Source organism: Erpetoichthys calabaricus, chromosome 8 (assembly GCF_900747795.2).
Source record: "Erpetoichthys calabaricus chromosome 8, fErpCal1.3, whole genome shotgun sequence".
Classification (NCBI taxonomy): domain Eukaryota; kingdom Metazoa; phylum Chordata; class Cladistia; order Polypteriformes; family Polypteridae; genus Erpetoichthys; species Erpetoichthys calabaricus.
Window position 1 is genome coordinate 39,173,080 of NC_041401.2, and position 24,770 is coordinate 39,197,849.

General features: G+C 40.6%; 1 protein-coding gene across 6 annotated transcripts in view; it reads left to right on the forward strand.

Annotated features, from left to right (window-relative positions):
• Positions 1-24,770, forward strand: part of kalrna (kalirin RhoGEF kinase a) — a 797,086-nt gene that overhangs the window by 305,181 nt on the left and 467,135 nt on the right. For all 6 annotated transcript variants that reach the window (XM_051930993.1, XM_051930994.1, XM_051930990.1 and 3 more), the window contains exon 3: positions 10,164-10,278. In XM_051930993.1, the coding sequence (XP_051786953.1) occupies positions 10,164-10,278 (115 nt within the window). The remainder of the gene's footprint in view (positions 1-10,163; positions 10,279-24,770) is intronic.

The window sequence follows — 24,770 nt, forward strand, 5'->3', positions numbered from 1 at the left end:
ACCCTGCGATGAACTGGCACCCTCTCTAGGGTTTGCTCCTGCCTTGTGCCCTATGTTAGCTGGGATAGGCTCTAGCAACCCTGTTCAGGATAAGCAGGATTGAAAATGGATAGTCATCTTAACATGCATGTTTTTGGGCATTCGGGAAGAAAACTAAAGAATTTGGACAAAAAAATCTCAAAGACGTAGAGAGAACTTGCAAGCTCCATTTAGACTGTAACCAGGACAGAATTAAAACAGGATCCTGGTCTGGGTTAAGTGGGTTAGAAAATAACATGGCTTTGTCGTTATGGGTTATCGAGTGTAATTAAATGGCAAATTTATCCATTGAAAATTAAACCGGCAACACAAAAAATGTGCAGAAAGTGAAGTTTCTGAGTTCACTGTACCCACTGAATAGAAGTAAAGCATATTCTTGGTTCACTCAGGTTTTCCTCTAACTCCTGTTGTAATCCCATCAGAGAGTTGCAATCAGAATCCCCTCTGGGGTTCATAGTGTCCTGGGGTGTGTTACAGTTTTTCAGCAGCAAGTAGTTCCAATGCAACCCAGAGCCATTTTGGTGGCAGCGGTGGGATTGATTAGGTGTTGAGAGGGAGTAGACGTTTGTTTTGTTTTTGGAGCACAGTCCGAGACAGTTTTTGGCAGTATGGCTCCTAAAAAGAAGCAGTGAGTCGGCACTCCAGATCATCCCAGGGGAGTGCTCAGGCAATTGAGGGTACTAACATCACTGGGGGGTGACCGTGTGGCACTTCAAGAGGACAAGAATTACCAGATGGAGCAGCGCCTCAAGAACCGTCAGCACCATTTCACCCAGTTGCAGGGACAGGTGACTCTGGTACAATAATCCCAGTCCTCAATTCCAGATGAGTCTGCAGAGAGTAGCAGAGGGTCACCAGTAAGAACATGGAATTATCCTTGCTTAATGCCATTCCAGGAGCCAGAAAGCAATGAACATTACCTGTCCACTTTTGAGAGGATGGATACAGCATGCGACTGGCCAAGACCAGATTGGACAATCTGTCTGGTTCCTTTATTTACAAGTCCCCAGAATTGTCCCCAAGATTTCCATTTTTTTTTCTTAGCCTAACATGGGAGCCTGTGTCCCTGATGACTACAATGTCACCAACACAGACCTGATGGTGTCCTCCTCTCACTTATGGAGTTCCAGTTAATACTTGGCTCTTTTTGTGAGATTTCACTGGGCAACCTCCCCTCAACACTTGTCCAACTTTCTGGACAGGTCAACATTTTTATAGGTTTATGGGGTCTTTATTGCCACACTTACAGAATACTGTGAAATTTTTGCCTGCATGCAATAATCAACATGCATCTTCGGAAGCTTATTCATACCGCCAAATTTTTATTGCGTTATTACTTTTACAAAATAATTTAATCCAGTTTTTTTTTTGAGTGGGGAAATTAAGCCTCTGTGTGAAGCATGTCACCTCTCTCCAACACCATGATTAAAGACTATGACTGCCTTACCACAAAACCTCAGTCTCCCTCAAACAGTGCTTGATCTAAAATCCACTAGAGTAAAAATCACCACCATGCTTGATTTCAATAAAACCCCTTTGCTGTGCTCTGCCTACACTGTACTGCTGACCTGCAAGGATTCTGTAAAATCTTTGACCAAGTCCACTAGTTTCAGGGCTGATGTTGAGCGTGGGAACTTAAATCTTATTGTTTTCTTTCTGCTTAATAAAGAGTTTAAGCCCCCTGTAAGAAATCCCTGTGGTGTCTCATCTCCCACAATCCTTATCCCTCGTTTTGCCACTCGCTGACGTCTGTTGCAAGATGGTAGATAGATAGATAGATAGATAGATAGATAGATAGATAGATAGATAGATAGATAGATAGATAGATAGATAGGTAGGTAGGTAGGTAGGTAGGTAGGTAGGTAGATAGATAGATAGATAGATAGATAGATAGATAGATAGATAGATAGATAGATAGATAGATAGATAGATAGATAGATAGATAGATAGATAGATACTTTATTAATGCCAATGGGAAATTCACAAGGTAGTCTGACGGTAGTCCGTCAGTTGCCTGACCTCACTTATTCAATCACACCCTTTGATTGTCGAGGAGGTGAGGGGTCCGTATTAAGCTAAGTGTGGATGATAAACACTGAAAAGCAGAAAGTGCAGCTTTTCTTTATTAACGAGAATGCAGCTTAAGTGGCTGTCAGGAATCATCAGACTGCTCCGATCCAAAGAGGCCTTCTCCTCCTTTGAGTGAAACGCTTTTGGAGGTCTGGAGCAGAAACCTCATGCAGACATTATAAACCACTTCCACAGTTGGGTATGATTACTGGTCTGCATGTCGAGAAGCCCTGAAGCAAGAATGGAAGCAGTGCCTGCTTTTGCTCTGAATGAAGAGTGCAACGTAGCTCCTCAAGCTGCCTGGAGAAGCCGGATGATTTGTGGTTGTGCAGAGGAGAGGCAGACTCCCGTCTCCTGTGCAGTCAGCACTTCACCTACTTGACTGCAGCCAGCGAGTGCCGATTTTATCTCAAATACACACTTGGTCCATGTAATTAGAACATGCTTGTGTTTCAAATTAAATGTGAAGGAGCTGAAAGCTCCTCTTCAAGGCCATGGGCCCTCCGATTAAGTGCTTAACTTTGATTTGATTTTAGTGTTTATCTTAAAAAAAGATGATCAGATGTCTTCACCGTGTAGCTGATTTACTACATTGGGCTCAGGATTGCTTCCACTGGTAGAAGAAATTGGTACTAAACATTAAAATTTAGCTTGAAGATGTACTGTCCACCAACTTCTCCTATAAGTTGCTTTATCCGTTGAATTTCACTTTCTTACTTGTTTTTTTATTAGTCAAGCCACTTACGCTCGAGATGTTACCACTCAGCATTATCTAAGATACCAGTGCTATGGGGAAAAAGCTTGGTTTGGAAATTCAGCAGGGCTAAACACAACCCATGATGAGAAAAAAAAGATATGCTCTTAGACAAAAACGAATCTTGCGAGAAAATACCAAATCAATTAATAAGAAAACTCTGCATGTGCCTTCTTCTTTGGCTTCTATAAAACTTTGTGCACACTTATGACAATATCCTCATCCCAGTGTACTCATGCTGCCTGATGGGAAATGTAGTCCCTGTGTTGGTGCTGTTTTTTGAGCCCTCCCAATATGACCTATGGCCTATAGTATAAAATGGACCAACAGCATGGCACATGCAAGATTTTGTGACAGTCACTTACAGCCGTTTTTGTATGATTAGCAAACAAGTAAACAGCTTACAATTTTATTAATAGAGATTATTATGAATTCCTTTAAAATCAAAAGCGCTTCCCATCCTGTAGTAGGGCACGTTGGTGCAGCAGTTAGTCCTGCTGGGAGCTGTCTGGGTGGTGTTTGCTCATTCTCCCCACATCTCGGAGGGGTTTCCCCTAAAGTTATGTTATGTGTGTTATGTTGATGGGTGACTTGGAGATGTGTGCCCTGGTACAGACTGGCATGCTTTCTTTCCAGGGCTGGTTCCAGCCTTGAGTCCAATGTTGCCAAGATGTGGGATTGCAACCCTGAGTTGGAATAAATACTTTTTAAAAAGTGATGGATTTTCACAGGCTTATCATTCCCGGCTCTCATCTAACAATTAATCATCTGATGATTTTTATGGGTTGCCAGCTTTTATTATCTCGTGATTAGTGCTCCTTATTCTTGAAAAATGTCTGGCCATTAATCTCCTAGTGATCTCATGTCATTTGTCTAATAAGCATCCTGCATTAAAAAGATCTTTATTCTGGTAAGGTGCATTAGCGCTAATCACCCAGTGATCTGGCGTCTTCAGCGTTCTCCACTCACAGATCTCGCAGGGCTTTTATTTCACTGTGCAAACAGGTACATTCCCTGCCTTCATCGATCAGCCTGGCAAATTTTGGGTCGTGTGTTTGAAATGTTCTTCTTTGTCAAGTGTGTTCCAAGGCCTTAAAGGAGCAATGGACTTATTTTAACCCTTAAAATTGTCAAAGAGTTTTTGTTTTACAGCTAATGCTTGAATTTTCAGTTACTTGAGTCTGGAAAACCAAACTCTTCAAGAATCGTTTTAATTGTGAATAGTAATTTTTTTTGCATTCATGATAATTCATTATAATAAAAATACAACTAGAATGTTCCCATCACATTATATCTAAGTACAAAATTGACAAAACTTGAATTAAAATTTAATAAATTACACAATTTATTCAAGTGTACAATATTGTGCTAAAACAATTTAACATGAAAGCATTTAGTTGATCAAATTTTTTCAAACATATATGTATGTGTACATGTAAAGGAGATAACAACACATAATCCTTGAATGTTATTTCTTAGTTATTTTGTTTCGTCATTTGTCCTTTATTTCCAGTGTGTCCTTATGAATCATCCATGTTTAGTCCGCCATCATACTGACACCCCTGTGCCCCTTATTTCCATGTCTTTGATATCTTGATGGAGTTTTTCAGCCTGATCTTCACTCACCGCTCCAAGATTTTCAGAGAAAAAGTCTAAAGTGAACTTTGAGACTCATGTTGCAACCAAATTCATTAAACTTAACTAATACATTTTTCACAATTTCTGCATAATTTGGATCTTTATTGTTACATAAAAGCTTAGAAATAAAATGATAAACAAGACTCTCGTTCCTGGTCACACCATCAAGTTCTGCGTCAAAAATCAGTTTTCTAGTAGCAGGTCTCGCTGCCAATTTAGCATCAGGCAAACATGGAAACCTTCAGGACAAATCCATAAAATGGGCATCATCTTTTGATTGGGCTTCATTAAAGCAAACTTAATGTGAAGTGGTGGTAACAGAACTTTATCTGAATCCTCCAGGCCCACTCTGATGATGGGTTTAGCACCAAGCTGTAGCTTCTTTCCAGCAGACTATTCTTTCTGAACCTTCTTGGCTCTGCTGTCCCACTCACAGAGTAAACCTGGGATTATTGCAAGGCCCGATTGCTCATACAGTAAGATGCACACAACCTTCAGGTCACCACATATAAACCAACAGAGCTAATTGCAGTCCTTCTTCTTTTTCAGCTGCTTCCATTAGGGGTTGCGGATCATCTTCTTCTATCTTTCTGTCTTCTGCATCCTGTTCTGTTACACCCATCACCTGCATGTCCTCTCTCACCACATCCATAAACCTTCTCTTAGGCCTTCCTCTTTTCCTCTTTCCTGGCAGCTCATCCTTAGCATCTTTCTCCCAATATACCCAGCATCTCTCCTCTGCACATGTCCAAACCAATGCAATCTCGCCTCTCTGACTTTGTCTCCCAACTGTCCAACTTGAGCTGACCCCCTAATGTCCTCATTTCTAATCCTATCCATCCTCGTCACACCCAATGCAAATCTTAGCATCTTTAACTCTGCCACTTCCAGCTCTGTCTCCTGCTTTCTGGTCACTGCCACCATCTCCAACCCATATAACATAGCTGGTTTCACTACCCTCCTGTAGACCTTCCCTTTCACTCTTGCTGATATCCGTCTGTCACAAATCACTCCTGACACTAATTGCAGTTAACTGTTAACTGCAGTTAATTTTCTGAAATAAAACAAATATTTTTCTTTAAATATACATGTAATATCAGAAAATGTTAAAACACATTTCAAATAATTTACGATCAAAATAAAATACTGATTTTTAACGAATTATTGTAAAGTCGAAAAACAAACTAAAAAATATGTTTTGTGAAAAAATGCTACATGATTAAAAAAAAAAATGGTTTCCATTTTTAAATTCAGTGCCCAAAACCATACAAGACTAACGTGAAATAATCAAAACATTTTTTAATGTATGCCTGCGCTGTGTCAATTTTCTCTAATTCTGGAACTGACCTCTAACACGTGTTACAGTGTCTGTCAATATTTGGTATTGTTAAAAGTCTATTCAATTAAAAAAATTTGTATAATTTTCAAATGTGCTGCTGCTACTTGTTTCATCATCTTTAGCTGTCCTCTTTCATTCTCCCAAAGCGGCGTTTTTTTACTGTCATCATTTGAACATAACACGCCCACATTGAAAGTCATAAATCATTACTCTTTACAATTCCAAATGTGAACAACAATATTGGCTAAATTATGAGCTTCTAAAATAACTTATGACAAAAAAACATGCTGACACTTGATTTATTGGGATTGTTGTGGCCTTGGGAGGGAGTGGGGTGTGTATGTAAGACAAATTTTGATGCTGAGTGGGCTTCTCTGGGGAGCAGCTGATGGGTTGGAGAGGTTGAGTAGATGGAATTTATTAACGTTGATCTTTTTGTGCACACAATGGCTATAAAAATAGCTTTGGGCATTGACATAGGTCTTGTAAAGTATTTTAAAGAACCTTTGTTGTCAAAAGGTCGGAAGTCCTCTGTAAGCATCCACCTGCCCATTTTCTCTACAAGGCGGAGTGGTGGCTCTGAGGCTAGGGATCTGCACTGGCAATCGGAAGGTTGCTGGTTCAAATACCGTAAATGCCAATGGGGACTCTGCTCTGTTGGGCCCTTAAGCAAGGCCCTTAACTTGCAATTGCTGAGCGCTTTGAGTAGTGAGAAAAGCGCTATATAAATGCAAAAAATTATTAAAAATTATGGTCACAGACAACCTGGAACAGCCTTAGAAGAGATAGCAGTCCTTGGCAGGATGCACTCACACTCACTTTGTCAAGCCAGCTACCTTAACATCACTCACATCACTGGTTGTGTGTTCTGACTAGGGGAAATGGTGGTGCTGTAAAATATTATTTTTATTATGTGGTGAAGAGACAATAGAGCATATCTTAAAAATCAACCATCCATCCACCCACCTTCCAAACCCTCTTCATCCTGAGTAGGATCTTGGGGAAGCTGGAGCCCATCCCAGCAAGCACAGAGTGCAAGGTGGGAGGAATCCAGTCTGTCGCAGGGTGAGCACACACAATGGGGCCAATTTAGCGCTAACATTTCACCAAAACTGCATGTCTTTAGACTGTGGGAAGAAACTGGAAAACTTGGAGGAAAGCCACGTGGGCACAGCGAGAACATACGGACTTCACAAAGGGAGGACCCGGGATGTTAACCCTGGCCTCCTTGTTGTGAGGCAGCAGCACTACCAGCAAAAGTTATGTTCCATGTCAGTCCACTATGCCTGTGCCACACTTTTCAGTCTACCTCACATAGTCTCTTCAGCTGTGGTCGCAGGCTGTATATACTGACGGAAAGAAAAAGATTGAGAGTACAGTCGCCCGAATTGGAGGACCTGCTCAGGTCTGCAGGACACACAGGGTGAAGAGGACCCCAGTACAGGAGCATCAGAGAGTAGAAATGCTGTTTCCCCATATTGACAGTTGTTTTCAGGTTTGTAGCTAGGTGGACAGTGGAGAAATCACATGAGGTGTGTGTCAGGGGGCTTGGGAAGAGGCCTAAACAGCAGATCCAGAACATGCTTGAGTGATTCACAAGGAGAAGCTGTGAAGGTTGGTGAAAACAAGATGGTTACATCTGATCAGATTGGCATGTTCCCATTGGAACTGTCACCAGGAAAGAAGACAGAAGTAGTGATCAGCAAAAAGTAAAATTAATGGCATGACAAGGGCATTAGTTATGAACCAGTGAAACCCGGCTTCCCACAAACCTAAAATAAAATGAAAATAAAAACCAAGCTAAAGACAAAGAGCTGTTGATAACTTTTTCCTCATGTATTTAATGACTTTTGGCAGTTCATTTAAAGCAAGCAGAACTCTTCTATTTTGGCACTAAACTCGTTTTTGTGTAGCTTGAAAAAGCCCTGACATTGATCACATCACTGTTGCAACTTTGTTAAGCAGTGGTACTTGCGTGACGCTCAGCAGATGTCACCTCTTTTTTCTTTCCTTCTGCCATTATGGTGGCTTTCACTTGGTTTGGCAACAACTTTGCTGTAAAAACACGACCACAGGTCACTTTGCCATCCTTTACTGATTTTTAATAAAGCTGGATGTTCAATGATCATTATACAAAACTAGTTGTGTAAGCCCGTGCTGTAAAAAGCCCGGGGTCCTAGAAACTATTGAAATCATCAGAAAAAAAACTGAAATGTAGAGATATCAGGTAATTGAAAGGAGCTACTCTGGGCGTCTCTCTCCTAGGAGGATTCATTTTGCCGACGTGCTCGCATTGTTTATGTATTAGCGGCAGGAGGAAAAAGTAAAAGGGATACCGTTTTGCCCATGTTAGTGGCTAAGCGACTTTGTCTTTCTTCAGAGGTTTTATTTTGCTGATGTGCTCACCTCACTTGTGTTATTAGTGGCTAAGCGAGTTTTCTGTTTCCTCAGAGGCAGAGTCCTTACCCCGACTCCACCTCGCACTTCCGGGCCAGACAGACACACACACACTTCCACGCGTAGATGTTTATATATAAGATATTTACACTTGAATAGTAATAGATGGGCTTACCCACCAGTAATGTGACCACCAAGTTGCCACTGCCTAAAATGTTTTGAATTCTCCGAATAGATCAGGCCATATTTTTCTTTCTCATTCTTCATCACTTAAAACACCTTCTGTGCTCTTCTTTGTTTTTCTACCTATTATGGTTTTCTTCATCGAGTAATCAGCTACTGCGATTTGTTTGATGCTCAGCAGATGTCACTGCTCTTCTTTTTCCTTCTATCCTATCGCCTGGTCAGTCAATCATTTTGCCAAAATAAACATGTGTAGAGGTCAGTTTGCTGTTGTTGCCTCTACTTACATTTTTTTGAATTTCCAGAACAGATCAGGACATAAGCTTTTAATTAAGACCAAAATCAAGGTTGTAGCCCCAGTAGTTTGAAAGTAATCGCGTGGCAGACCTTAGCGTTTTAAATATATGTATAAGGGCTTGCATTGTGTTGTTCATTATGTATTCAGTGGGCCTCTTGCAACAGGTCACTGGGTAAGGATCTCAGCCGGTATCTAGAAAGTTGGCGGTTGAAATCCCCTTATGGCCAGAAGGGTTCCTACTCCATTGGGCCCTTGAGCTAGGCCCTTAACCTGAAAATTGCTCCAGAGATTGCTGGACTATGGCTGACCCTGCACTTTGACCCCGAAAGGTCATGTGAAAAAGAGAATTTCCCCTCAGGGATTTACAAAGTATATCAAATCAAATCAAAAATCAAATCAAATACAAGCCTGAGTGGAGAAATGGCAATAAGAAGGAAAGAGACTTGTAAAGGCATAACAAGTGACTGCCGCAGGCAAACCCAATTGGGAATGGTGGGCAACAGACAGACCTGTGTGGGCTAACTAGGTCTTTATTTTTTACACCTTTTTTGTGTGAAATCTATCTCTCTCTTTGCTCCACTTCCTCAATTTCTTCATATATTTGGTACTCTGTAGTCATATTCTCCATGGACGGGGTGGCACAATGAGGTATCTCAGGTGAGGAAAATCTTTGTCCCCATAAGGTATCTTTTATGTAATTAGATTAGAAATATGCCTCCAATTTATGAGATTTTTAGCCTCACAGTTTTTTAGGATCAATCACCTAGCAATCAAAAATCCTAATCAAGCCAGCAGTCTTTATTTCTTATAGCGATGTAGAAAGCTTAGTCTGATAATTGTGTCACATCAAGAAGATTGCTCATCCCGTGAGGTGTGACAAAAGTAATCGGCTAGAGACCTCGTGTCTCATCTCTCCACGAGGCTCATCCGTATTCAGACCTACTGATTCAAGGGCTTTCATTTCAGCCAGTGAGCAGCAGATGTTGGGCCTTCATCTCAGGGTTACACTTCTCAAGCTTTATTTTCTTCTGACTTAACGTTCCGTTAGGTGTTTTAAAGTTAATTGCCTGGAGATCTGAAACATCTACTGTAGTGTCATAAAATAAACTGCTGAGGTTTACACATAGTGATTGAAGATGACTTTTTTTTTTTTTTTTTAAGACTGGCAACTGCACTCTGAGTTCATTACAGGGTAGTGTGAAGTATTTTGTTTTATAACCACTTTTGAAGTTCAAACACATTTTTATTTTCATTTTAGCGCAACCGTGGCATGTGTTTCATTTTTACAAATATGAAATGTAAGCCCCAGTTACGCTGGGATAAACACTCCATGTCAAAGGAGCATTTAGAATCTTTAAGCCGTGCTCCTGAATAATCCGGCGTCATTTCAAAGATCTCGCACAGCTCCATACCTCAGTTAAATCCTTCTAATATCTCTTCTACAGGTGGCCGTGATAAAAGGGGTGGCCCCATCCTGACCTTCCCAGCAAGAAGCAACCATGATAGGATAAAACAAGAAGATCTGCGGAAGCTGGTGACGTATTTGGCTACCGTGCCAAGGTAAAGACAATTCCCTGTCATCTTACCTGAAGCTGTAATTGTGCTGCTGGTATTTAGTTGTTGCCATCGTATTGCTTTACCAACTTTCTTTTTATATCTGATTAAAATGTCATAATCTATTTCAGATTACAAATGAAGGGATTTACTACTATATATTATTATGCAAAATTGTGTTACTGTTGCATTTTTCCACATTATTGGATGTGTATATAGACTAAGCAGAAATACAGCTGTAGTAAAACACTTCATAATAATAAATTGCGTAGTAGTCAGCCCCTTCACAGAGATGTGATTTTAATTAAAAGCTAAGCCATGGGTTAAATATGTTTTATTGATAAAGAGCAAGTGAAAGAAATCGTTAGATTTTTTTTGTCATACATAAGAATTAATATACACATTATTTAAAGACAAGCTGAACATTTTATTATTTTTGAGCCTACACATTTTTTTTACTTTTGTGTCTTAACCGTTTTCTTTCTCCAGTTGTTATTCGGGTGGGAAGCATATTAAAAGACTGTTAATAATAAATAATAAAGCTTAAAGAGGGCACTCAGGAGCTGTTCCCAAAACACAGAAAGAGATCAGAATGGAGGAAAAGGCGTTTTTATTAACCAAAAAAAACTAAGTACAAGGAAGTGGAAACACAGAAGGCATCGATTTGTGAGAGCACATCCATATTCTAAACACTGGGTAATGTCGCATCAGTCCGCCAGGTTCCTGCTGCACTCGCCGACATTTCAAACACACGTATTACCAGCCTTAGAACAACATCAGCAGCTTCTTCTGTATGGCGTTGCTTCCTCCTGCCACTTGAACTCTTGTCCTGCACTCCTCCTGACTCTGACCTCACTGGTCTGGTGTTTTGCTCTATTGTGTTCTCAGATGCACCTAACATGAAAGGTACCAGCTGACCTCTTAGGAAGAAATGTCAAAGCCAGCTACAGTATGAAACTATTACATGTAACCTCTTAGATGTCTCACTCTCCATATTGCAGCCCACATATTCAACCCTGGAGACCTCTAATGGCAGGCTGCTTCTCTGACTGGGGCCATCTTTACTTTCAACCCGGTTTACCGCTAATAGAGGACTTCTCAAAGGCATCCTCTGGAGACCTTTAGGGGCCGCACTTAGACAATGATTGAGCGATCCTAACCTCCTCGCGTGTTAGTAGCAATCAGTGGCACTGATGTAAACTTTCACATAACTTCATATCTGTTTGCATTAAAACCAATAGCAGCAAATATAAGTACAGTAATGCAAAGAATTATGCAAACATCCTGGGTGGGTTCATGCAGTTATCATTCAGCAAGACGCTCGATGTGGACCAGTTCCTAACTTACAGATTACATAAACTTAATCAAAAATGAAAAGAAAGATTTCTTGCTAGAGAGAGAGAGAGAGAGAGAGAGAGAGAGCTCCTTTCCAGGTGTCCAGCAGATAAGCAGCAGGTAGAAAGTGTCCATTTTCAGTTGTTAGCATACAGAGAAAGGATCCTTACAAGCGTGCATTGTTGCATCTAAGCTGAGATTTTTTCACAAGTGTCAGAAAAACATACAACTTTACAACTTTTTTGCGTCATACCTTTTATAGTGATGGGCCGGCACTTCCTGTAAAGTGAAAGGGATGTCATCTTCTTCTTCGTAGTGGTCCTCCTCCACTCTAGGGCTGGAAGAGGTAGAGAGGTTGGTAGCTGCAGCTCACCCTCAGCTGTCCGCCAGTATAGCTTGTGAGCTGAGACTTCTGCATGCTTCCATAGCGAACGTGTATGACACGATATATAAACTTGAAAAGGCCTAACCAAAAGCATAATTAGAAAACACATCAATATGTGAACTCTACGTTGTTCCAAACCAATGATCAAATCTCACAGAAAAAATTACAAGTCCCAGAAAAAAAATTATAAAATACCAGTTATCATGGCAATAATATGTTGTAGTGAGAAGTCTCAATGTTATGGGAATAAGTCATAAGGCATAAGATAATAAGGCAATGAAACAAGATTCAACATTGTGGGGTGGGCAAAAATATTAAATTATAATATACAGTAATTAGGCATGGGGATATGACTTACAATTATATGGTGGGAACGCAATGGAAATTCAGATTACATAAGGAGGATACAGCACAAGAATTGAACATTGTAATATGCAGGGAGCAAAAAAGCAGATGTAGCGGCATCACCTGCACAGAGGACAGTGAAATTCTTACTTGCATGTCCAACCAACATACAACATGTCACCACTCTCTGTGAGTTACAAGTAGTATACCAGTACTGGAAAAGTACCAAGAAACCACAAATTTTAAAAACATACGGTAACAGCATTTCAGAATGTTTGGTGTCAGAAGTAAATGTCAGGTTTCCTCTTAATATCTCCCACCCCCTTTGCTTAGACGCATTCAGGATTTTATGGGGACACCCCACAAAACCCAACCCCTCTGACACAGGGACTTTATGGAGAGCATTGCTTCAATGCGTTTGGTACTTCTTAGGTGAACTGCCACCCACCCTTACTGGTTCCTTGCGGTTGGGACTTCATGGAATCAAACTACTTCAATGCAATTGGGTCTTCACTGGGGACCTTGGGAGGGGTGGGAGGTCACCCATGATCCATACTTCATGGGACCAAATTACTTTGACATGATCAGGACTTCACAGGGGGCACTTATTGCTTCAACATGATCAGGACTTTAAGGCTTCAAGAGAGAAGTGGTATGTTGTGTGTTAGAATGGTGTGGAGCCACCAAGGAGGTCAGGGTAAGACATGGGATTCTGAAGTTATCCGTTATGTGCTTTGGAACTGGCTTTGATACTGGTAATGAGGTCTGAATGGTGCTATCGATACCAAAGTTAAAATTTTAGCACCGATCCAAATCTACAGGGGACAAAATACTTTAATTCAATGCTACAAGTGATTATGTCATAATACATATAGTAACAGTAGTAGAACGGAAACGGAAACGGAAAAGTAAGCTGTGAGGCAGAAAATTATATTATTGGGTCAAAGCAGTAAATTGATAGGCTAGGAAGCATCAGCTAACGTTGGTATGTCTCCTCAGTTCAGCTCCAAGTCCAGCTCTGGTCTGCTGTACCTTCAGGGTTAAGTCTGGGTGTCCTCTTTAAGAGTTTACTCAAATATCAGCCAAAGACATGGCATTAAATTACTCTTTTGTGGAATGGTTTTGGGGTGATTCTATCCTTAAACATAGATACTTTTATTTACATGCCCAGATTCTTTGTAATGTAGACCCACACAAATGTCCTCCACCCCAGAGCTTGTTCTATTATCCTTGCACTTACCTGGCCTAGAAGGAGAGACAGCCCAGTAGCCACAATATTCTTGCCACTGAGACTAATGGATCCATTCTGCAAACTCCATTCTTCAAAACTGGCTGCTTCTCTGCTTCATTTCTCCTATCAGAAGACATCTTCTCTTCATGCATTTATACCTCAGGGGGCAGGATAGAGCAAATATTAAAAGCAAGCAAGGAGAGCAGGTAATAAACTTTTATTCAGTCATTATAGTCAGTAATGCACTTGGAATATTTCATTGCATTGGGTTAGACAATGCTGGCCAACACATCCAGTTGCTTAAAAGATAAGTTTGGTATGCGTCAGGTTGAAGTTATTTCTTCACAAATATTGTATGTATGTTTGACACACAAAATTGTGTTCTAAAGTTAAGTGTTTTACATAAATTTAAAAAAAATATGTTGCCCGCACTCGCATTTTACAATGGAGGCTAATGGGGTATTGGGCAACACTGGAAAAGTGAAGCTTAAAAACTTTCTGAATACATCCAAGACAGTTGTCAAGTATTGATCTGCATCTTGCAATTACACACTCATTGTAAGTTTATACATGTCATTACTAAAGAAAAAAAACAACCAATATTATGAGGTTCAGCCATTTTAAAAGAAGACTAGCTGTGCCCGCTAGCTCAACATTTGTCTGCTTTCACAATAATCTTGAAAGACAAAAATCACAGTCAATTTTTATGCCACGTGGTTGGTTTTGTTTTGATTTAGTTGTGAATTTCTGTGTTAATTCACACAAGTGAATAGAAAACATATCCTTGCCTTGAGAAAAATTGTACCAGGAATATGCAATAAAACAATCATTTTCAGATTCCATTTTGTTGCCACAAATGCGCATTGGAAACGTGGAAGGCATGTTTTCTTATATCAAACTTTTTGCCACTTCATCAGTAAGTTTTTAGGCTTTTATTTTCCAGGGGTGCCCCATGTCCCACGATGATGCGCCAGTGCTTTACTTTAGAACATAACACACAGGGCAAATGCATACAGTATATGGCATGTTTGTGAAGAAATAACTTTGACTTGAAAAATATCAAACCTATCCCTTGAAGGATACATTGCTGCGTCTCAGTGCATGGGTCTTCTTGGTGGCTGTGTTCTTCCACCTTTTCCTCTTTCCTGGTTCTTTCTCTTTTTATGGTGATCCTTTTTAAAATTTGTCAGGGCCAAGGTGAAGACCTCTAGCCTCTCTTTGTCTAATGCAGGGGTCTCCAACCTTTTTCCCCTGAGAGCAACTTTTACAAAATGAAAATGGCCGAGAGCTACTCATGTTTTCTATTGTTTATTCTCATAGCTTATATCCAACCCAAACAAACTGAATTAGCTTGTTTTGCATGAACATCTACAAAATGTTGGTGTCCACAGCTCACATTTTGCATTAAAACATCACAAAAAATACTTAGTTCACCTGCAAGTGCATTTTATATGTCTGTATGGATTTTCTAGTGTATCTCACACTATTGAAATAAAACACGAATGCTGTCACAACAAAACAATGCAATTCCAAATACAAAGATATTACTTAATCATTTGTCATTTTGTTCCATGTCACTGTTTCACTTCTCAAGAGTATTCACAGGTCCAGTTGCATGTGAGTAGTGAGTAGTGAGATGACTGGCACTGCATGGAGTCAACAAGAGAGGTGTATGGTGGAGTGGAGCCACTTAGGTTCACTCTTATGGAATCATTTAAATGTTCATCTGTCTGTCTTGTTCTGAACTTTGATTTCATGACATTCATGTCAGAGAAGACAGACTCACAGAGGTATGGAGACCCAAACAAAGCAGACATTTTCAGAGCTGCTTGGTGAAGATTCTTATAGTTATCTGGCTCTACTAAGCTCCAGTAATGCTGAGAATGCTGTTGAGACTTTAACTGCACATTATTTTGAAGGTTTACTAATATATAATCTATAAAATCCAATGTCTGTATGTTTTTCACGAGACAACTACTTAACGGATGTAGATCAGATTTTTTTCTACAATTTGCTTGAACATTCCGGTTGATTTTGCAATGTCTCTCATTTGGCTGCATATCAGAGTTCGCTTGCGGTACCCATTTATTAGCGCGAATCCGAGAAAAAGGCAGCGGGCTCTTAAGTGCTCCTCACTCACTCGCCAGCTTCAGGGCGTGTTCCTTAACTCCACTTAGCTAGCGAACGAGAGAACAATTGAATTCAACTTTTGTTTGATATTTAAAATAAAGTGTTACTTAGGTCTCGATGAGTTTGAGTCCGGATATTCTCTTAAGTGTATGCCACATTGAAAAGATACAGTAGATTGCAATTCAGATTATGGATCATGACTTTGTGTTAAAAAGGATCTTGATATGATTTTTTGGAAAGACCACCCACCCCTAATTTGACTAATCAAGTTTTCAAATGTATGTAGGATTCATTAACCCTTTGGCGAGGTACTTGGAAAGGGGTTGTGAGCTACCGGTAGCTTGCGAGCGACATGTTGGAGACCCCTGGTTTAATGTCATTTTGACATATCAGTACATGTGCACGGGGTATTCAGTGGTTCAAGTGCTCTGCTTTTACACATGTAAAAAGTCCAAAAAAAATGACCAATCTAGCAAGAGGAAAGGTAAGAAAATGAAATGGTAAACTGGTGCTAAACAAGGATATTCTCACGTTTCATCCATGCAGGTGTCAGTTAGTCTGATTTGAAGTGTTAAAATAAAAGCCTTTGTTACTTTTTAGCATTGGGATTTATTTTCAATAATTCTACTCATTTGATGTGCAAATATAAAATTTAGGGCTCCATTGGCTGTCATACTGAGAAGTTAATATACAGCGCGTGTCAATCAAGTCAGCTTTGAAATGCCTTTCATACTGAGCACTGTCACAAGCCTTGGTAAACATTAGGTGTGAAAGTTAAAAGGCACCGTCACCCTATGATTGAGTCTTATTTGACACATTTCTTAGCGTTCATTCATTCAGGATTGGGGGCTACAGCCTATCAAGGCAGCAAAGACGTAAGGCAGGACCAACCCTGCTGAGGATGCCAGTCATCAAAGGAACAGTACATCTTATATGTATTATCTGTTACACTCCTCATTGCACTTAATTTTCCTAGGCAATGCAAAATAATTACAATATTTTTAAGAATGCTCTCGGTAGGTGGTTTACCTCACAGGTCTGCCTTTTTAAAAGACCCTTTAGGCCCAAAGTATTGAGTCTTTTTTTCTATACATCTTTATAGCAAAAGCTTTAATTACGGCTTTCATACCCGCAGTTCACAAGGTATTCTCCAGCAGAGACAACTATCAACAAGTCGAGATATTCAGGCGGCTCATTAGAATACTGACATGCTGATTGACCCTTCCAGCACAGAGTCGTTCTGTTCAAGATGAAAGTCATGAGTAGCAGATGTAGAACATTTTTTTGCAGTCCTTACCCCTGGTAGTTTTTAATACTTTAATGTTCCTATTATTTCAAAGATGTTGCATATTATATGTTTGGAGGAATGTCTGTCAAAAGCTGCTTCACAGAGCCACACCTGAGATAAAAAAAGTGTTTTTTTTATTATTTAAGCAATAACTTTTTTTCTTCCTCTCATAAAGAATAGCACAATAGTTTCACTTTTGGGCTAATTATTTTGAGATCAGGCTTCAATGCAGAAAGTCATTTTATTTTATTTATAATGTTTGCAAATCAAGCAGTGTGCTTTGAATAATTGTAAACCTATTTTAAAAAGATCCAGCGTGTAATACTGTTAAATCTATTCAGATGGAACAAGAAGACTGAGCATTGTGCGGTCAAGTGTGGATCATAACTGGCCTTGAGATGCTAAGTCAGCTTCAAAGGTTGTCATAATACCGTGGACAGGCTGCGGTAATTAGACTTTCAACAACTGAGAGGGCTGAATAAGCAGTCAGCAGGTCTGGCATCTCTTCAGCCTGGCCTTTTGCAGCACAGAGGATATTCAGTAAGTGCAGGTTTTTCTAGTTTTAGGCAGCATGGTGGCATGGGTTCAGATCCAGTGCCTGGCTGTTATCCAAGTGAAATCTGCACACATGTCTGCATGTGTTTTCCTCCTATATCCTCAAAGATATGTGCGTGTGTGTGTGTGTGTGTGTGTGTGAGGTTAATTGCCAGTTCCTAACTGGCCTCAGGGTGAGTGTAAGTGTGGGTGTGTGTGTGAGTGGGTCCTGCGGTGGAATGGCACTCTGTGTGGGGATGGCATAGGCTCATGTCCTGAATTAGATTAAGAAGGTTTGATAAAGTTTTGCCATGTTATATATACTGTGTCAGAAACTCGACTCAGAGTCATAGAAAGGTTTGCGGCAGCCATCCATATAATTGATTTCCTGGCTGCAAAGTTGAGCAAGTAAATACAGCACTGCTGTGCACAAAACCGAGTCCAAAACAGAACTGAGGGAATAGGGAAAAGGTGCAGGCTTTTAAAGGGGAAGACAGGAAGTGAGATCATAGGGGTCGGGCTCATGAAGGTCTTCTGCCATTGGTTCGAGCCCGGATGTGACATCACAGGGGCCGGTGCCGGCAAGGTCTCCTTCCATAGGCTCGGTCCCGGAAGTGACATCAAGAGAGCCAGGTGGAATTGAATGGTCTACAGGAAAGGGAGAAAAACAGTCAGTGCACTCTGCCACATCCCGGTATGCCTCGGAACTGCCCTTACTCAAGCCCTTTAGCTGCCTCCTATGCGCATGTGTGTGACATGTGCCTTCCAAAAGTTTTAAGATGCCTTCACTTTTTTCACATTTTGTTATGTTTCAGCCTTGTGCTTAAATAATTTATATTCATTTCCCCCCACATAAGCAACACACAATACCACAGAATGAAATGTCAAAAACAGGATTTTAGGATTTGTTTCAGATTTATTAAAAAAAAGAAAAACTGAAATATCCCATTAACACATAAGGAGACAAGAGATTGGAAAGGCTGTGCAGACAACACCACTTTTTCTTTTTCTTCTAAAGCTTTCCCACTTTCATGTGGGGTCACTCTATTGGACCAGCCACCTCCACTCTGGTCTGTTGTCCGCTTCCTTGCCTGACACTTCTTTCTCCTTTAGATGCCCCTTCACACAGTCCATCCACTTTCTCTTTGGTTGCCCTACTCTCCTCAGTTCTGATGCTCCCATCTCCATGATTCTTCTACCTACATTGTTGATCTCTCTTCTCATGACATGCCCGTACCACTTTAGCCCCCCTTCCTGTAATTTTCTTTGAGATTTCTCCAACTTTTAACAGTAGCAATGATTCTCTCTTTCCTGATCTTATCAATCTTTGTTATTCCATACATCCATCTCAACATCCTCATTTCAGTAACATCACATTTTCTTTCATATACCTTTTTAACGGCCCAAGTTTCTTCGGTCACATAACATTCCTGTTATCTTCTTCCAGTTTTTTCAAACCTGATTGTATTTGTTGGTTTAATTCTAAAACTAGCTCCTCATCCTCTGTTACTGGTGATATGAGATATCTGAACTATTCCACCCTTTTAAGCCATCCTCTCTGAGGGTTAACTCCTCCATCTTGTTCCTGTCTCTTAACTCTTAGACATTCTACCTTTTTTCCTACTTATCCTTCATAGCTCTTCTCCACTGCTCCAGCTTCCTTTCCACAATATTCTTAGTGGTGCCACATTGCATGATGTCATTTGCAAACACCATGCGCCATGTGGCCTGAGCTACTATTTTCTTCCAACAACACCACCAGTTGCAGGTTTATGGGAGAGTGGCAAAAAGATAAAGCACACATGACATCTCGGATGGAGTTTATCAGAAGACATATGGAATACTTTGAAATCAGCTGGAAGAAGGTTCTATTGTCTGAAGAATCTGAACTTAAACTTGCTGTTTCATCGACTCTCACAAAGTTCATAAAGTTCAGACATGTTTAATGCGTTCATCCATCTGTTATTTCGTGAACGTCACACTATCAAGAGATATGTTACTCTAATGGAGAATAATAGGCATCTCAGGATAACTGTGAGATAAGTAAGCAGGAGCTGATAAATGCTAGGACGGGCATAGTCAAAAGGCAGGCAGAAGTTGAAAACCAGAACGACAAACCCAGGCTGACAGGAATTAAAAGGGCTGAATGAAAAACATGAGTCAGATAGGTAGTGAAGACAATAGCCAAAAGTCCTAATGCTGTACATTATTGTTACCATTATTAAGATTTATCCAAGTTAAAATAAATTGGAGAGTGCATGCGTCAAACGCAGCAGAGAACAAGACAATGAACCAGGCAAGAGGTTGGGCAAGAGGCAGTAATACTACTACTACTACTACTACTACTACTACTACTACTACTACTACTACTACTACTACTGTGTAATCATTCCTACAAATCGACTAACACAATAATCAGTATCCTAAGCTCTTTGTCAGTACAACAGCAGCCATCCTGTAGAAGAGAAACTAAAGCTGATGTCACATTACGAGACTTTTTGTCATGGAGTATGTCAGATTCGCCGATCACAGTCGCTGATATCATCACTGCACCACGTCAAATATCGCAGCCTGTGTCACATGTAATGACTGAGTGCCAATCATCCAGCACAGTTGTGTGCGCCCCTTTTTCTGACATCCAATAGCATGCTGCCTGTATAAAGAATATAAAGAACAGTTCAGCAGCAACCTCTTTATTTGTTTTTTCTGCTCTGTTATGGTATGTCAAATACAAGACATCAGATCGTAGAACTTCTCTTCTGTTTGTGAGGTCCAGAGAACCTCATGCTGCCTGATGGTGCTGGTGCTGTATGAAGGATTAATAGCTGTGGTGCGTTCAACCGTGGTCTCTATCCTTATTTTTTCTTTTTTTGATTCTGTTTTAGTACATAAATAACAAGACATTAGACAGACAAGTTTATTCTCTATTTGTGAGGTTCACAACACGAGTTCTTAATTCCTCATCACTACATTTTATGCATTGTATGGCCGGCTGAATGCTCATTGGTTCTCAGCTCTCATACAGTAATGACAGAAGAGAAAATCAAACGCAGCCAGTCACAGACAAGTTGGTCTCAGTCGTTGGGTATGTCACAATAGATAATCGGCTTCATGGGAGCACACCACCAACTGGCTAACGTTATGTAAATGAAAGCTAAGACTGAAATTCTCTGGAAAAGTCATCTAATGTGACATAACCTTAAGGTGCATTTTCTAAAGATGCCTGAGCACGAGTAAAATGGGTGCAGCTAGAATAGGCAAATGGAGATCAATCCATAGCTTTGGAGCACGAACGGGGAAGCATTGTCCAGCCATGGCACATCTGTTGAGATGAGGGATGGTCAGCAGACAGGCAGAGTCAGTATGGAGACTTCTTGAAAATATTTATGGAGGCACCAAAGACTGGTGATGTTGAGGTCAAGACAAGAGTTTTGAACTGGGTCTTTACAGTAACAGGGAGCCAGTAGAGAGACTGAAGCAGAGGAGTAGTAGGAGTGAAACGAGGAACAGCGAACACCAATCGAGAAGCTGGAGAGGGTGAATAACAGTTAAAGGAGGAATCTCCACCATCAGAGAGTTGTAATAGAACACAAACGTGTGGAATAATTAATGAGCAAGCATTGAATGCCCTAAATATTATGAAGAAGGAACATCATGATTGGGTCACTGAAGAAATATGTTCATTGAATGAAACTGAGGAGTCCAGAGATTCCTGACCTTGACTGGTGTTGAAAGGGTGGCATGACCTACTTAACGCTATGGACTACTTAGAATTCAGCTGACCAAAAAGAGGAACTTGAGAACCATAGAATCCACCAATTGATGAAGATTGAATGAGCTAAATCTCTGTGTATGCGTCATGTCCAATAATGCATCAGCTCTGCTGGTTGTGGTTACATGACTATAGAAAGGAAACTCCTAACGGAAAACCACTTTTCAGCTCATATTCATTAAAAAAATAAACCATGGGAAACGATTCCTTGTAATTTAAAATCAACAAGCATGTATATTAGGACAGTAATGTGCACATCACGTATCCAGCAATGCACAGCATCCAATGGGTCAAAACGGCAGTGACGATGAAAATAAACACATAAAATGGTAATGAGGTGGTGTCACCAAAACAATCAATGGTAAAAATTAATAGCATGTAAAAAAAACAGTAAATAAACACTTGAGACAAATAGTGAACACATTCTTTTAAGCCACATGAGACATGATTGAAATATTTAAAATTATGAAGGAAATTAGTACAGAGGATCAAGACTGTTATTTTAAAATGAGTTCATCAAGAACACGGGGACACAACTGGAACCTTCTTAAGGGTATATTTTGCACAAACATCAGGAAGTTTTTCTTTACACAGAGAACAATAGACAAATGAAATAAGCTACCAAGTAGTGTGGTAGACAGGAGGACTTTTGGGCCTTTCAAAACTCAAGTGATGGTATTTTGGAGGAATAAAGTCGATTAGACTAGTGAACTTTGTTGGGCTGAATGTCCTGTTCTCATCTAGATTGTTGTAATTTCTGACAAGGAGAAGCAGGATATCTTGTACATCCGTCTCATAGTCTTCATCTTCATGCACACATTGTGTGACTTTAATGCATTTGAGCAAATCATCTTCCTTTTCCAGAAAGCTGATCTGTAATTGTTCAAAACAGGCAAAGGAGATTAAAAAATAGTTGCCTGCGGCGGACAGTCCTCATAATGCAAGGCTACCAGCCCTGCACAAATCATTGTCATTGTCAGGAACCCAATTTGAGAGTTTTTCATAAATTATTGCATACTTCTGAACCATTGCCATTCTGTATTTTCTACTTAGCAGACTAAGTGTAATTGAAGCTGTCATGGCTTGGAGGAGCCAGGGAGCCTAAAACGGGCTCTGTTTATCCTCAGATGGTTTTATCAGCCTCACAGTCACAGCGTAGCCCAGTATGAATTATTTGTCAGTGATAAACTGGGTGTAGTCCTGCCTTGTACCAGTCATTAGCTGACTTCAGCAGCACGACCCTGACCTGCAGGAAGTTGCTTTTTTTGAATGAGTGTAAAGAGTTATGGCATAAATTCACGAAGAAGATCCTCCTCTTCAGTATTCAAAGTAAATGTGGACACATCCATTTCTAGACGTTCTGTGTATGGGTATCTTGAGGCTCAGTTCATCTCTGGTGTCCAGTCCTGTCATTGTAAAGTTCATGTTTTTACATTCTTTCAATCAGTTATTCATATTCATGTGCTGCTAACACGTAATGGTGGCATCGTGGTTCAAATCCCACCTTAAACACCATCAGTGTGGTTTATTGTTGAGGACAATACTCAGTAAATAAAGAAGAGTCTTAATACAGTATATTATGAAATTCTAAACCTGGATCTACAGGTGGAGTCCCATGTGCCCCTGTTTAATGCAGCAAGGCAGACTGAACAACTCTAACAGAACAAGCTTCCTTTATCAGTTAGGTTCATTTACACAACACATTTGAGTGAGTTTTAATTTTCACAAAACAGATTTCAATAAATTGTATAGTTCAGAAACGCACCTCCAAATTAACTGTTTTGTGAAACACATTTAAACATATTCAAAGTCCTAAGTATAAAAAATAAGACTTCTTATATGTACGCTGTTATTAGAGAACAACACACAAAGTTACGTGAGCTCATTGTCTAATATAAAGTGTGCTAAAGTAGCTTAACAGGCCTATAGTTTCAAGCACGTTTTTCTTTTCTCTTACAATATGTACGTTCTCTGGATTATGACCATTTGATGGCGGTTGGATGGTGCTTTACAGGAATAACATGATGAAAATGCCCTCTTCCGTCTTCCGTGCTCCATTTTGTCCTCTTGTCACTACCCCGTGTATTTCTGATATGCTGTGCTCTTCATTTTAACTTGTGCTGTTATGTGTTTATCGTAATGCAAAGCTGAGAGTTGAGATTTTTCTCTCTTTTTCTTCTTTTCTCATTTTCTTATCTTCATTTGTTCTTGTGTTTTCTTATTAAGTATGGTCTGCTGTCCTCTGACACTTCCATCCATCTGTTTGCTAATCTGCTTATGCAGTTCATACCCATCCTGACAACAGTAAGCACAATGTCAGAGCTGACCCTGGACAGGTGCAAGTCCAATACAGGCCACCTTCTCTCCCATGAACACTCATTCAGGGACAATTTAGAGTTACTAGTTAACTTAAGGGCGGCACGGTGGCGCAGTGGGTAGCGCTGCTGCCTCGCAGTTGGGAGATCTGGGGACCTGGGTTCGATTCCCGGGTCCTCCCTGCGTGGAGTTTGCATGTTCTCCCCGTGTCTGCGTGGGTTTCCTCCGGGCGCTCCGGTTTCCTCCCACATTCCAAAGACATGCAGGTTAGGTGGATTGGCGATTCTAAATTGGCCCTAGTGTGTGCTTGGTGTGTGGGTGTGTTTGTGTGTGTCCTGCGGTGGGTTGGCACCCTGCCCAGGATTGTTTCCTGCCTTGTGCCCTGTGTTGGCTGGGGTTGGCTCCAGCAGACCCCCGTGACCCTGTGTTCGGATTCAGCGGGTTGCAAAATGGATGGATGGATGGATAGTTAACTTAAGGTGACATGGTGGCACAGTAGCTGTGGTGCTGCCTTGCAGCAAGGAGACTGGAGTTCATGTCCTTGCATGGAGTTTGTGTGTTCTCCCTATGTTCATGTGGATTTCTCCTGGCGGCTTTGGTCCAAAGACATGCAGATTATCTGAACTGGCTGAAGTGTGTGTGTGTGTGTGTGCGTGTGTGTGTATGTGTGTTGTTGTTGCCCAGTGCAGGGATTGTTCATGTCTTGTGCCCTATGCTAGCTGGGCTATCCCAGCTTTTCTGCAACCATGCTTAGGATAACTAGGATTGAAAATAAATAGTTAACCTACCATGTATGTTTTTGGGTATTTGGGAAGAAAACTGAAGAATCTGGATAAAAACTCACAAAGACGTAGAGAGAACTTGCAAGCTCCATTTAGACTGTGACCAGACAGAATTAAAACTCCAGACTCTGGAATTGTAAGGCAGTGTTACTGACCGCCATACCAGTCTGCTGCCCACATTGCGTTGTGGAAATCCAGCCTACTACTATGTACTTAAACATTAAGGTCTGTGTGTGCAGTCCCTCAGAGCAATCTGATTGGTCAGTTTGACTTTAGTGATGTGATGAAAGAGTGTGAGACACACAGGGAGGAGTAATGGTGGATGGCGAGAGAGCCGACTTCAAAGACAGAAAGTATACAGCTGGATAGGAGGAGAGAAA